This window comes from Apis mellifera, linkage group LG1 (genome assembly GCF_003254395.2).
Source record: "Apis mellifera strain DH4 linkage group LG1, Amel_HAv3.1, whole genome shotgun sequence".
NCBI lineage: Eukaryota > Metazoa > Arthropoda > Insecta > Hymenoptera > Apidae > Apis > Apis mellifera.
Window position 1 is genome coordinate 15,731,457 of NC_037638.1, and position 15,100 is coordinate 15,746,556.

The 15,100-nt window shown below is 28.6% G+C and overlaps 3 protein-coding genes across 5 annotated transcripts in view; 1 reads left to right on the top strand and 2 right to left on the bottom strand.

The window, feature by feature from the left end:
- Positions 1-1,072: 1,072 nt before the first annotated feature.
- On the bottom strand, positions 1,073-4,958 carry LOC551843 (mitochondrial proton/calcium exchanger protein). Its single transcript, XM_624228.6, has 7 exons — positions 4,774-4,958; positions 3,879-4,333; positions 3,611-3,781; positions 3,195-3,509; positions 2,646-3,110; positions 2,111-2,551; positions 1,073-2,022 (listed from the first exon to the last, which is right to left on the bottom strand). The coding sequence occupies exons 1-7, from the start codon at positions 4,829-4,831 to the stop codon at positions 1,606-1,608; spliced, it is 2,322 nt and encodes a 773-aa protein (XP_624231.2). The 5' UTR covers positions 4,832-4,958; the 3' UTR covers positions 1,073-1,605.
- A 724-nt stretch (positions 4,959-5,682) lies between these two features.
- Positions 5,683-11,849, top strand: LOC409690. Of its 2 annotated transcripts, XM_006570831.3 has the most exons (7): positions 5,683-5,816; positions 7,315-7,611; positions 7,701-8,103; positions 8,191-8,520; positions 8,609-9,014; positions 9,285-9,924; positions 10,652-11,849. In XM_006570831.3, exons 3-7 carry the CDS (start codon positions 7,777-7,779, stop codon positions 10,710-10,712), a joined length of 1,764 nt encoding a protein of 587 aa, XP_006570894.1. In that variant the 5' UTR covers positions 5,683-5,816; positions 7,315-7,611; positions 7,701-7,776; the 3' UTR covers positions 10,713-11,849. The 2 variants fall into 2 exon arrangements, with proteins under 2 accessions (XP_006570894.1, XP_006570895.1); XM_006570832.3 differs by lacking the exon at positions 7,315-7,611 and having other exon boundaries at positions 5,748-5,816.
- LOC412949 (ionotropic receptor 25a) overlaps positions 11,611-15,100 on the bottom strand; it is a 69,051-nt gene continuing 65,561 nt past the window's right edge. For both annotated transcript variants that reach the window (XM_026446208.1, XM_026446210.1), the window contains exons 4-6: positions 13,392-14,230; positions 12,948-13,277; positions 11,611-12,835 (exon numbers count right to left, since the gene is read on the bottom strand). In XM_026446208.1, the coding sequence (XP_026301993.1) occupies positions 12,493-12,835; positions 12,948-13,277; positions 13,392-14,230 (1,512 nt within the window). In that variant the 3' untranslated portion in view covers positions 11,611-12,492. The remainder of the gene's footprint in view (positions 12,836-12,947; positions 13,278-13,391; positions 14,231-15,100) is intronic.

Sequence of the window (15,100 nt, forward strand, 5' to 3'; positions counted from 1 at the left end):
TATTTTTAATAATAATCATATTATTACATTAATTTTAAAATATATTTATATTTTTATAATCCAAATAAAAATGTACATTAATTTAGATAAATTACAAAAAAGAAATCTTTGCGCCAAGCATTCGAAATAATCAATAAAAGTATATGAAGTAGATGAAGCAAATTTAAGTTATAGTAATTAAATAATATTTAAAAGAAAAAAATTAATTAATTATATATATATAATTTACGATTGCTTATTTATCTTTAATAATTTTTATTTTTTATATTATTAATTATATCTAATATTAATCGTCTAAAATAGAATACGAGATAAAATTATAACAAAAAATAATTAAAAGATATAATTTGTTATATTAATAATAATAAATATTGACTTAAACTAAAAGAAGAAGAATAATTACTAGTTTTTGTACAGAAATGATTTTATTAATATAAATTGAAAATATGATTCATAAAAATAAAAAAATAAATGTATAAATACCTTCAATAAATGAAAAATATTCAAATATCTTGAATATCATTACCATTTGTATTGTTTCTGAAATAAAATATTTTTTTATAACAATATGATATTTTGTGCAAATATATATGTGCCATCATAGATATATTTGAATGTTCATAATTTAGTTATTATTGCGAAAATTCTATTTTTTAATACTTTTTTTTATAAGTTTATTGTTAATAAAAATAATATTTCATTTACTTTCAATCGTAATCAAAATTTAGTATTAGTCAATCTTTAATTTTGAAATGTACAAATTTTCATGTAATGCATAGTACTTATATTACTAAAATATTGCATACTTAATTACATAATCATGTTTTTTTATGTAATCAGTACATAAATATAATCGCTTTTCTTGTTCTGTACTTAATTATTAATTACTGTATTTATAAATGTACAACTTTTTAACCTCAATTATTGAGGTGTATATTTTTTATTGTACAGTAAAACAAAAATGATCTATAGTTTATGAATTATAATCCTAATAATAATCAATGCTTGAACAAATGGAATGATTCCTTATTACAATATTTTGGAATTAGGTTATATTGAAATAATAACTATATATTTCTGTTATATTTCATTACTAATTATCAATGTCAGTAACATTAATATTGTCACTTACAATTTTAAAAAGCATTACATTGTTTTTGTGTCCAGCACGTTTTTTATCTAGAAAATTCATAGAACGAATATATATTGATGCCATTAAATGCATCACAGTCTTAAAAATTCAAAATCTTTTAGTTTCATAAATACAAAAATTACATTAATATTTTCTTTACTCTTAATTAAATATTACAAATGGTTAAAGTCATGCATGTAACAGTAACATTTATCTTAAAGTGTGTTACATACTACACACATGAAACTATTGCAATCATTTGTTGCATCATTTTTTACTATATAAATTCATTTGTAAAAAAAAAAAAAAAAAAAAAAAGAAAAAAAAGAAAAAAGGAAAAAAAATTTATAATATCATATTATATAGAGGTAGACATATAATCTATAAAGATGAAAATATGATAGTTTTCTAAATCTGTACCCAATAAAAATGTTGTTTAATTACATAAATTATAATATTTGATTGTGCGGTAATTACAGTTGCTTAGAGCCTTCCGCTTTTTTTGTTGGTGATGGAACATTGGGAGTTAAGGGAGGATTTCTAACTCCATCAGAACTGGAATTACTCTTAAGCATTGCAGCTGATTTTTCTCTTTCTTGTTCAGATGAATGTATAGTATAACTTTTGTTCGATTCTTCAACAACTTTCTTTAATTCTTCTTTATCAATGTTCTTTTCAGTTGATATTGGTGTAACAAAAACTGATGATTGAGGCAAAACACATTTTGTTTTAATATCATTTTCATCTTTACATTCACGCGAATCTTTTTGTAACTTTTTTTGATTTTGTTCTTTTTCTTCTAATATTTCTTCTTTATCAATCAATTCAAGTAATTCATCTACTTGTTTTTTACTTAATTTAATATCTTCTTTACCAATTAATTCTAATACCTTAAAACCATAATTATTATAAATTTAAATGAATTAATTTTCTGTTTTTTTCTATTATCTATTTATATTATATTATATTATATATTACCTTTAAGACATCTTCAATTTTTATAGCTCCATCTCTATCATCATCAATTTTTGCTAAAATTTCAGCTATACGTTGTAATCGATGTTGATCAGGTACACTTTGCATTTTTTTAATTGCTGAAATTAATTCATCTATCTTAACTAATTCTTCAGCAGTTTTTGAAGTATTTGTTTGTTCTTTATTAACATTATTTATATTTTGTAATTCTTTCATTTTCTTTTCACATTCAAGTTGAACAACGACGGCATCCATTTTATTAATCATCTTATTCACTTTATTAAACAAACGAATGGCACCTTTGGATACCTTAATATTTTCTATATCTTGTTGGCCTTTAGCATTTGCTTTTATTTCATAAAATTCTTTAAGATCTTCTTGATAATCGGCCATTTCTTCTTTCAATTCTTTCAATTCTTCTTTTTCAACAGACATTTCTTTATCCTTTATAAAATTAGATATGTATGTTTAATCTTTAGATAAGAAATTATTAAAAACTATTAATTTAATAATATAATAACATTTAATTTCTACAAACCTTTCCAAGACAATCTAAAGCCTGTTCTAAAACTTTTACATCTGAATTCGTAATTTCGTCCGTTTTGTTGCTCTGTAAGCAAACAGTAGTTTGTGGTTCTTTTTCTTGCCTCTCTTCTTCAATTTTACGTTCTTCCATTTTAATAATTTCGATATTCGTTTTGTGGTCCATTTTACCCTCTTTTTCTCCTATTGCACCCTGAGTACGTGTAACAACAGTATCAGGAAGAGCAGAAATAGTAGCTTTTAATTTATCTGACATTGGTATCGTTTCGGGAACCATAAGTGCTCGTGAAAGAAGTAATAATGAAGGTGGAACTTTTTTATTTAAACTTAAGTCTAACCATTGAGACAACTGTTCTTTTAATTTACTATCTGGTAATCCATATGCTCGCATTCCGCGAGCTCTACAGGCTTGTTGCAATTCACTTCTAGTAAGTGAATCTATACCTTCTTTTTCAATTAACTGTAAAAATAAATATTATTATTAAATCTGCATTTTTTATTATTCCTCTAAAAAATGCATTTTACATATATATATAAAAATTACTTTATCATCTGCAGTAAGACTTCTAAGTCTCATTCTAAGTAAAAATCGTAAAAAATTCGATGTTCCAAGAGTTTGTACATCTAATACTCTACATAATGCAACTAATTGTGGTCGAGTAAGAGAATCTAATGTAATTTCATCTTCAAAGAGTTTACTAAATTGCATAATTTCTTCATTAGTAGCCACAGCACCAGAAGTTCGAACTTTATAAAAAAATTCAGCAAATTCTTTGGCTTTTTGAGATTTACAATCAGTTGATTGTACTGCCATATCATCTAATGTCTGTTGTAAAAATTTTGCCATTTCAATTTTAATCTGAAATTAAAAAAATATGTATGTAACTATATATCTATATCTATACATATATAGAAAAATAATTTTTACAAAAGTATAAAAAATAAAAATATAATGCATACTTTCAATGCTTGTTTTAATTTATTCTCTTTATCTGTTGCTGTTTGGAAAGTAGATGGTAATAATCCAGGAAAAACCTTAATAGCAATTGGAAGTAAAAATTCCATAAAGGGTACAATAACAAAAACAGAGAAAGGAATAAGTCTAAACATATCCCCTGTTGTTTTTACAAGCTAAAAATATTTAAATTAGAAAATCACAAAAATAATTAAATCAATATATTTTATTAATTATTAATTATAAATATATGTGATATCATTTATAGCTTACAAGTCTATGTTCTCTTCTACTAAGTTCTTTACCCTGTAAAATTCTCCATATCAATTTTGCTGAAATTTTCATATCAAGACCTAATAATCTAAATCCATGATAATAATGTAAAATTTCTGCTTTAATTCTTTCCCATATTGGTGGCTTTTTTTCTGCTACTTTTGATTTTGGAGAAGTATGAACAATACATTCTTGCGTTTTAGCTTCAAGTTCTTTTTGTTCTTTGATATTTTTTATTGTATCTTCTACTTTGGAAGATGATTCTTGACCATTCCATATTGGTGTAATATAAAATGTACGAAATTGTACATAGGACAAATTATTGTTGTAATTTTCTGTTATCGTAGAATGCAATAATAATCTGTTATTCTTAGGATTTCTTCTATTTACACAAATAAATGCCAAGCTACTATTTATTTGATTGGTATTATACCATAATTTAAAGCTGCAATAATCTATAATAAATATATATTTTGTAAAATATTTAATTACATTTACATTTCTAAATAAATATTTTTAATGATATATTTTTCATTAACACATGTTTTTTTGAAAAAGAAAATAATAATTGATTATAAATAAAAGGAAATTATTTAAAATTATTTAAATAATTAAAATATTATAATTGATACAAAAAATAAAATAATATCAATATAATATCTATTTTATAACATAACATAACCTATATACGATTGAAATTATACAAATTAATAAAAAAAATAATAATGAAAAAAAGAAAATTTATATTAATTCATCATAGATATTAATAACTCTATCTGTAAATATATCTATTATATAAATGTATTATGTATAATATGTATAATATATGTATTAGAATATAATTAAGATTATTGTTCTAATTTATTATTGAAAAAAAAAAAATGATTCTACATACTGCGAATTGCTCTTCTGTGACCGGATACCATTTTTTGAGTATGAATTAAAGAATTCATCTTATATTACAATATTTTTTTTGTAATTTATGCAATCTTCCAAAGTCGTTTTTATCTGTAATGTGATAAAATACTTCACCATCACACATTTTCCGACTTGAACATAGTGATACAGAACAAAGATCAGCTGATTAAATAAATATCACTATTCTAGTGTAATAATTAATATCGAATTACAAATATTTATTTTGATATTTATTTTCTAGAATATATTTGAAATTAAATGTATATTATAATTACATTAAAAAATTAAATTTTATGTTTATCTATAATATTTATTTTCATAACCATTTAAAAATGTATACATGATATTTTTAGTAAAAATTAAACTATTAAATAAAAATATATTAAATTTATTTTATAAAATATTTAAGATTTATTAAAGTCTATTAAACAGTTTAATGGTAAATATATAAATATATCTATATTTTAAATAATTTTATTTTTAAATTTAATAATAATATTATATGCATATATTTTTTAAAGTATTTTTTAATTATTTTAATTATTATTAAATATAGTTATATTAAAGATAAAATTTATTAAATCACTAATGTCGAAGATATTAAAATTGATCAGATTAATTTGTTCTTTCATGTGTATATCCATTATAATTTTTCTAGTTTACACTTATTAAAATAACTTACACTTATTATTAACATAAATAAATTAAACATTCTATAGTAAATAAAATTTGCAAAACGTATTTTATTTATAAAGAAAATAAAATTTTAAAAGTAAAATATCAAATAAACTCTAATAAACAATAAATACATCGCAGATGTAATTACAAATAATATTTAGTTAATCTTTGTAATCAACGGAAGGTTAATTTCTGAACGCACTGAGAATCTTTTTGCAAGAATTATCAAGTGCCAGTATCTGAAGGGGGAGGGGCAATGAAGCTTTTAGTAGCCGCCATGTTTTTCTCTGAGTGGGGTGTGTAGAAGAGGCCGGGGTGAAAATCATCTCTCGAGGCATGCAGGTATGTCAAAATTTTAATATTTTTATTAATCGTGATCGAAGTAACTATAATACTTGTCACAAGATGACAATGCATTAAATGTGAAAATATGTTTGTTGTTATTTCGTAACGTCATGCATTTGTTCATTCTCTTGTCAAAAGAACTATGACTCAGACAAAATGCATAGCGCAATCGACAAGGTTATTTGCATTGCTCTAGCAATGTCTTTGCCAACAATCCGTAAACAGCCAAATTGCAGTATTATGCACTCGAATTTACAGTTTGTTTTTGTGCACCAGTACGAGAGACATCTATCAAGTGGACGAGGCTGGTTGATAATGCGTGCAAACTCAAAAATCTTATGTTATGCTTAATTACTCATATTCGCGTAATATAGCGATAAATGTTTTTGACAACATTGATAAAAGTGTCGATTCGTTTCGACAGGTTCAGTAACTTGTTTTTATTTATATATGCATTATGGTAGCTCATTTTTTAGACACGACGTGGAACATGTACTTTAGCTCCACGATTTGTGCAACGTGACTTAATAGTCTCTAACATGAACGTTCAATTCTAAAATTGCGTCTTACATTTGCAACTATATTTTGCGTAAAATCTTTGCAAATCTAACCGAACGTATATCAAATGTAATATTTAAAATTTTGCAATAGAAATATTTTGTATAATTATATGCTTTAATAAAATAAAATTTCATGCTAATTTTATGTCAATGACATAAATATTTTTTTTATGTCAATGAAATAAATATTGTTTTGACTTATGATTAACAAATAAAGAAATATGTTTATTTCAAACATTTATAATATGATTATTGAAAATTTTTATAATAATATATTATATTTATGAAATAAAAATAAATGATACCTATTATATATTTTAATATTTTATTGAAAATCAGTATTTGCATAAATCAGTAACTGATTTTTATTATATATTATATTTATTTAAATATCTATGATTTTTTTTTATTATTTTACGATATGTGACATATATTGAACAATAATGCTTGTTTCTATAACTTATTTAGATATTTAACTATAAAAATAATATTTATTGTTAATGTAGCTTTGTTTTAATGAATGTTATGTTTTTGTACATCATCTTATATAGCATATTGTACAAGTTTGTTAATATATTGATATTAACACTTCTTCAGTTTATGAAAGTGAAAGTTTTATACAATTATTATTTAGTGTTGCTTATATAAGGAACATGATAACAATTTTTTATGATTTATTTAAAAAGTTTTTTATAAATATAAGTTTATTGTATATATAAATATAAATATATATATATATATATATATATATATATATATTTATATATATTTATATATGGATTTTGCTAAAATATACTATGTACATTATGGAATTATGTTTTTTATCATATAAATAAATGGGAATAATAAAAAAACAAACGTACTTTTTTATTTACAGAAAATATTTTTATATATAGAATATTTAAAAGAATAATTTGAAAATTATAAAATTTCAGTGTCAAAATGGGAAGGAGACTATATTTGTTATCCTTCACTAAGACCTGCCAGCCTCATTTCCACAAGATATCCACCACCTGCACAAGAACTAAGTAATTTTTAATATCAACGTAACTGAAATCACAAGAAGTACCACCATTGATTGTGGGCAACGAAACTAAAAGTGAGAAATTATAAGTAACAAAGAGAAAAAAAAAAAGAACATTTATCAAGCTAGTAAATGTCAAGGTGGTGGATTCAGTAAAATTGAAACATTAAAGGACAATAATATAATACAGTAACTCTATTGTAAATAGGTAACTTGATCATTCATTTTTTTTTCATAAATCTTCATCGTATTAAAGTTTAGTATATAAATAGTGATAAAATTTATTTACGTTTTAAGGAGAGAAGATGATCACCCTGGAGGTAGTGAAGTCTGTAAAAGTTCCTGGGTCTAGGAGGAGCTTTATTAAAAGGAAATGAGGAATCCGGCATTGCATCTGGTCGGAATAGCGACGTCCCCTGGTGGAGGTGAAGTTTTTGGTACCAGGGCCGAGGAGGAGTTGCGCCAGTGGCTCGAGGCACGCTTGGACGCATTGGGAATTGACCCCGTTGCGTACTCGCGATTTGTACTCAGCCTATTGCGCTGCCCCGACTCGGCCCTAAGCCCACCAGAAGAAGCAGTAGGTACAGGTAGAAACGGAGGGCGTCGCATTCGGGCCCGACCTAAAGCAAAACTGCCCACGCAAGGAGATAGAGAGCAAAGACGTGCTGTCGTGCAATGTTTAACAAGTGCTGCTGATAATGTAAGTAACAATAATTTTTAATATCATTTACTACTTAACATTTTTTTACATATACATATACATATGCATATATTCTTAATTATATAGAAGTGTGGTGTGGAAACGTTGGTCGACGAATTATGTATGAAACTTCGAGACTTGGAAGGAGGCGGCTCAGATGAAAAGGAAGAAGAATTTAAGAAGTCCAATGATGAAAATAAAACAAATTTAGAGTCGCTTACACCTCGCGACAGAGCTCTCAGATATTACGCGGCATTTCCTGCTTTACAACCTACAACCTTGAAAAAATTTTCTCAGAAAAAAGATCGAAATTTTGGAAATAATAATAACAACAATAATAATAAAATTAACGGAGTCAACTATAATAATAATAAGAATACTAATAAATCTCGCAATAAAAAAACAAAAATGTCTATTGTAAGTATTTATATTATCATATTTAACTTAAATATTGCGTTATATTATCGAAGAAAATTTTTAAATGAACCGATCTGTTTTTCTGCAGAGTATTGACTCACGAAGATCAGAAGAGAAAGAAAGTTTTGGATTTGCTAAATCAATGGAACTTGAAAGAGAAAAAGAACTAGAATTGGAATTGGATAAACTTCGATTGGCACAATTACAAGCAAAGTTTGACGAGAGCTTGGAAGCACTTTGGGATTCAGGACCAGGCAATGCACAAGACACGGCTTCGATTTGGGCAGCACCTACACTTTCTATTCCTTCAGGACCCCTTTGGCCGACAGATACTACCGAGACAATCTTTACTTTATCCACCTCAGACAATGGTTATGCTACTGACACGCCGTATCAGGAATCTATTGTTGACGACTCGCCGCTTATTCCATGGGACATCGATTTAATCAGCATTGAAGATTATGCGGATGAATATAGTAACAAGAATAAATCAGGTCAGTATTTCAGATATATATAATCTATCAGTATCACGACATAGTAATACTGACTTAAGTATATCCAACGGATAGGAGATCGTTCTGACATGTAAGTAAATAAAACAGAATTCATCAAGTTAGACGTAGAATGTCATTGTATCTGTGTCGTGCTGCAATATATGTTTTATTATTCTTATTTTTTTACTTTATATACGTGTAAAAATTAGTTATTAACTTTATTGCAGACCAAATCCAAAATAAATAAATATTTAATATATATTATTCCAGAGAACAATGTTAACTGGTCTGACTCAGCTATGGATGGATCATGGTGCTGGAAAGGGCTTGGTAGTAATTTAGCTACCTTGGGCCACAGTCCTCAGACAGGTAGCTGCTTCTTTCCAGTTGCTCCGCGTAAAACTCCCATTGGAACACGCAAAGAATCTCGTTCAAATCTGAAAGTAAACAGCCTTCCAGAACCGGACGAGGATTTGCTTACTTCCGCTCGCACACACTTTCGTCCAATAAAGGATGATGGTCAGTGGGCCGATGGGACTACATTTCCTGTGAACAATACTTTAGAGCGGGTCGCATATCGCAGATCTGAGTCAGGAAACTTGTTATATCTACCTGGTGGAGAGAGTCCTTACATGGAGTATCGAGAGAACGACTCATCGCTTTCTCCAGTATCTTCGAATTTAACGTTGAAATTCAGGGTGCGTCAATGCGACAAGTGCGTTCAAACCGAGCCCATTCGATCTCCGGTCAAACGCAGAATTCTCTCCGAACAGGATCATTTTCATTATACTCCGATTGGAGTGGAAGATACTGTTATTCGCGAAGAAGAGAATGTCGAGAAAGATTGCTATGCATTGGGTCAACTGGGCTGGGTACGATCTAATGTACCTCTGCACAATGATAGGAAAAGGTAATAAAGCGTCTCTAAAGAAGGAATTCGTAATACTGAAATCGTACTATCGACAGCTTTGTCTTTTTATTTTCTTTTTTTTTTTTTTTTTTTTTTTTTTTTCGGTTTTAATTTGTTACGCTATGCATTATTGCTGTTAAGTTGAAAAATGATTGAAAAACATAAGCTTATATATATATATCCATCATTTTATTTCTAATACAGCGAAACGTATATATATATTAATATTCTGTTGCGCATTAAAATAAGGCTTTTCACGTTTGTTCGGAGGTACAAATATCTATTAAAATAAAAAAAAAAAATCATTGGCTGAATAGTGAAAATAAAATTTTTGTTGTTGGTTACGTGTTAAATTATTTGAGTTACGAAACATATGAGGAAATACTTTTTCTTTGTTATGTCAGTCAATATATTAACTTGAAATTGATAAATGTGTATGTGTAAGTTCAGTATGTAATATATATATATATATATGTATATATGTAATGTGTATACATACGCATAATCAATCACATGGTATGTAATATGTTATGATATTAAGCAGCATTTGATTGCAACAAACACTTTTCGAGAGATTGGTACTACTCAATTTGCTACTGCATAGGTTGAATTTAATTTGAAGCGCGCTATTTAATGTACAACATAGAATGTATATGGTCTGAGTACTTAGTCAAATTGTTGCAGTTTTACAATTAAAATTACATGTTTAATATGTTTTTTCCGATAGAAGGCACAGTAGCAGTTTCGGATGCCAGCCTCTGACGACTTTGCGTCCGTTGACCTTATGAACTGGAACTTATAATATGAGCTGCTACAAATGCTATGTGACTGGAAGGTTTGAGGTGTAGTTATGCTTTTTTCTCAAGATGACGACGATAAATTGTTAACAGAGAAAGAAAAAAAAAAAAATAAATAAAAGAATATGACATCGGGGGGCCTCTTGGCATGTGGAATTTGTTATGCATGTATCCAAGATGGTGCCGTTAAATGAAAAAAAAAAAAAAATGTATCCCCCGTTGTCGTTGAACAAAGTAAAAAAAAAAAAAAAAATAAAAAAAAAATATTAACGGTCGTAACGCGAGCGAAGCGAGACGAAAAGAAATATTAAACGTTCATTTAGATAATTATTATTAACCCTTTGAAAAATAAAAAGGAAAAAAAAAGAACGGAATGAAATAGAAAGAAGAAAAAAAAAAAGGTATATATGTTACGCAACGTTCAACGATGAGAACGTGTGCAAAAAAGAGAAAGGAAAAAAGTATCGAGAACGTAGTCAATGAGATTTCGTTTGTAGCTTGTTGATAATTTTATGTGAACTTTTTCGAGGAGAAAGAAACGAAAACAAAAAAAAAAAAATATATATATATATATATATAATTAGTGCGCTGATTTTTCTAGAAATTGTAGCGTGCAGTTTTTTCCTTTTTTGTTTCTTATCTGATGTGCAGGCGTTCATTGTGTGTTTGCATTGGATGCACTGCAGGAAAGAGAGAAAAAATGAAAATAACGAGTAACTAAGAAAAAAAATGCCAAAAAAAGAATGAAATTAATTTAAAAAGAAAAAAAAAAAAAGAAAGAAAGAAAGAAAGAAAGAAAGGAGAAGAGCCAAAAGAATAAAATTCGAGGATGGAGTACTTATAAGTATGAATAAAAAGGATAAAAAAAAGTGCCGCACGATATTAAACCGAGAACCATCGAAGTACTATTCTATTTTCTTGTTGTTTTTTTTTTTTCGTAATTATTAATGGATTATCTTAATTATATCCACCTAATTATAATTTAACATCCTAGATGATTAATACCCTGTCCCAATTCCATCATCCATCAGATCCCATGTTTTAAAGAAACCCAGAGTATCCAATGCTTTTCCAATGCTCCCTCAGAGAAAATATTATTGAAGACGTACATGTGAGGAAAAAAAAAAACAAAAAATATATATGTATATAAAAAAAAAAAAAAAAAAAAAAAAAAAAAGAAACGTATAACACGAAAAAATACTACGCCCACCTTGGCGAAGTTAAGCGGACGAAAATAATGAAAGGAACATCATTTAGAAAAAAAAAATAAATAAATAAATGCCTTTTAAAGAGAATGAGCGAGTAAAATGTTGTTAAAAAAAAAAAAGAAAAAAAAAACGTGATGATAATGTTAAGACGTGGCGAAGAAGATAGTAGTGAAATGACAAGCGAGGTACATGAATTGCGATGTGGAAAAAATGGAAATATAAGGAAAAAAAATAGGAAAGAACATTCGAAGATGAATTCTCTGCGCGAAATAAATGTACACAAAGGGAGTAACCAAATAAAGGCATTGCAAACGCTATGGTTGTATATTATTTATTCCAGATATACAGATTATATTTTTAATAAAAAAGATATATTCGTTTCTTAAAATATTTTTTTTTCCTCGGTTTTTATGTATATATATATATATATTTTTTTTTTTTTATCGAACATTGAACAGCAATAAAATATTAAAATCGAAGTACGATATATCTACAATATAGATATAGAATAATTTATTTGTCAATATTGTATTTACTTTTTTCTTTGTCTGTCACGAACACATTCAAAATCTTGGTCGGAAGTGGACACTTTGGAAAGCATGCGTAGGCGCCGGCTGTAAATTAAATCTGAGCGGTTTCACTTGCGTGATTTTATTTTTCATCGCGTTGTTTCGATCGATTTTCGTGATCTTCGTACGGTGTCTATAATACCAGTACTCGAATGCCAAAGTGAAACAAGCAAAGATGATACCTAGAAATATGACTACAAACACCCCTCCGATATTATGAATACTTATACCGTCACTTTGACTGTTCTCTGCGTCGCAATCTTTTTTGTTCGGATTCTTCTTCCACCATTTATCCTTCAGTTTTTCTAATTTCCTCTTGTTTAACAGTATCAAAATTCTGCGTTGGAGGAAAACTTATAAATATACTATGCGACATTAGAAAGGAAAAAATCCATCGATTATTAATTTTACTTTTAAATGGATAAGAAGGAATAGAGATAATAACTTACGCGTTATTAAACTGATCTTTCAAAGGCGATCCTCGTTGAACAGCAATCGCGTAAGGCTTCCTCGAAAAATCTTCTCCTACTTGAATCAGATCGCAATTCGTCATGGTAAGATACTTAATAGTTGTTGAATCTTCTATATAAGCAAATTCATTATTGGAATCGAGACGTCGAACTCGTCGAAGCGCTTCTTCCGTCGAGGCCGGAAATCCTGCCTCCTCCATGGCTTGCAACATTTTTGTGTACTTGTCACTGACAGGGTAATCCCACACCGCCAAATTGGCCCTCTCCACGTCTGACAAACTGTCGTTAAGGCTCATCTCCTTCCAAATTCTAAAATGTGGATAAGACATGACATCGTCGTTATCTCTCCATCCCTTCGCCTTCTTTCTCAAACGAACGTTTCAACGTTCTTGGAAAATTATTCTAACCTTCTCGTTTACTTACTCGTAGAATTTCCACTCTATATTAGCCATTCTCTTGAAATAAATGTAAGCCGAGGAATTTATCACCGGCGCATACTGAATCTTATACTGTTTGCTAAGATCCTCTAACGTTTCGATCGGAATTTCCAATCTGGACACCGTCAAAAACGCCGCCAAATTTGCCGTGTAAGAGGCGATGATTATGAAACCGAACAACCACCAAGTGGCCGCGACAAGTCGGCCGGAAAGATTTTTCGGAGCTTCTCCGCCGCCTTGAGGAGTCAAAGAGGTCATGCAGAACCAGAAACACTCCCTCAAGTTGAACTCCCTCTTTTCATCGTCATTCTTGTATTTCTCCCGATTATTCTGATAACTGTACGGCGACCAACGATCGAAGATCCACAACAAGACGCTGGTGAAGAGATAGGCGGCCAAGATGCAGAACCAGACCTCGTTCTCCAACACCGTGAGGAATTTAAATAAAGACGTGGTGGTCTTCGTTTTCAGCATCATGATGGAGAGGCCTACGAGGTCGTAGTAAGGCACTGTGAAATCCACCACCCTCTCTCTCTCCGCTGTGACCCAGAGGGAACCCAGCGCGATGTCGGCCCGTTTCTCGATCAATTCCCTCATCATTCCGTCCCAACTTCCGTCTAAATTTAGACTCCCATATTTCTTATCATCTGTTTCTCGTATTTCGTACTGAAAGCCTACCGTTTTCTTAATCTCGTTGAGGAGATCGATGCAGAAACCATAATACTCGTTCTTCTCCTCGTTGTACATTACAAATGGCGGATGAATAACAGTGACCACTCGATAGCTTTTCACCGCTGTGGTGTTCATTACGTCGTTGTTCGTTAACTTTACACAAAAGTATTAATTTAGATAGACTGGATTGATTGAGAGAAATTAATAAATATATATATATATATATATATATATATATAAAATTGAAGGATCGTGAGAGATTCTTTTTTTTTTATACTTGGAATGATTGGTGTGTAGAAATATCTTTTCTCGTGATATTAAGATTTCGTTAAAACGTAAAATTATATCTATATAAAGTAAAGTGATGATATCTCGGGACAAGAATAAGTATTCGATACGAAACTCGCGAGTGTCAAGACACAATTACGTAGTTGAAGGGTTTCGCGTTACACGTTGAATAAATAAATATAGTTGCATGCGCTATTTCCATTAGCGAACACTGTTATCAGCAATAACTGTAAATAAATGTGTCAAGGGGTATAAATATCGCGATGAATAATGGAAGTGAGGGATTAAATTTTAAATTTTCGATGGTTAATTTAAAAGATATGAAAATTTTATTGAAAATATTTATTAATTTAATAAATAATGAACGCCTCCCCCTCTAATGAAAGTTTGGCTTAAGTTCTCTTCGTTTCGTTGAAAAATGAAGAGAATTAAAAATTATTACCAGAAATAATTATTATTTTACGAGACGATCATGGCGCATTAATTTTCATTTATTAATCGTAATTGGTACCGATTAACCCGGAGATACGATTATCATAATAAACCCTGATATTCGATATTATCGAATAGAACCTCATCTTCGCGTGACTTAAACAAGTTATAATTTTTTTTTTTTTTTTCTCTCTTCTAATCAATAGATCGACCTAATTTCTTTTAAAAGTGTCACGTATACTTCATCAAATTTTTATATGAAATACTTTTATCAATTTTTTTTTCGCTTAATTCATAACAACA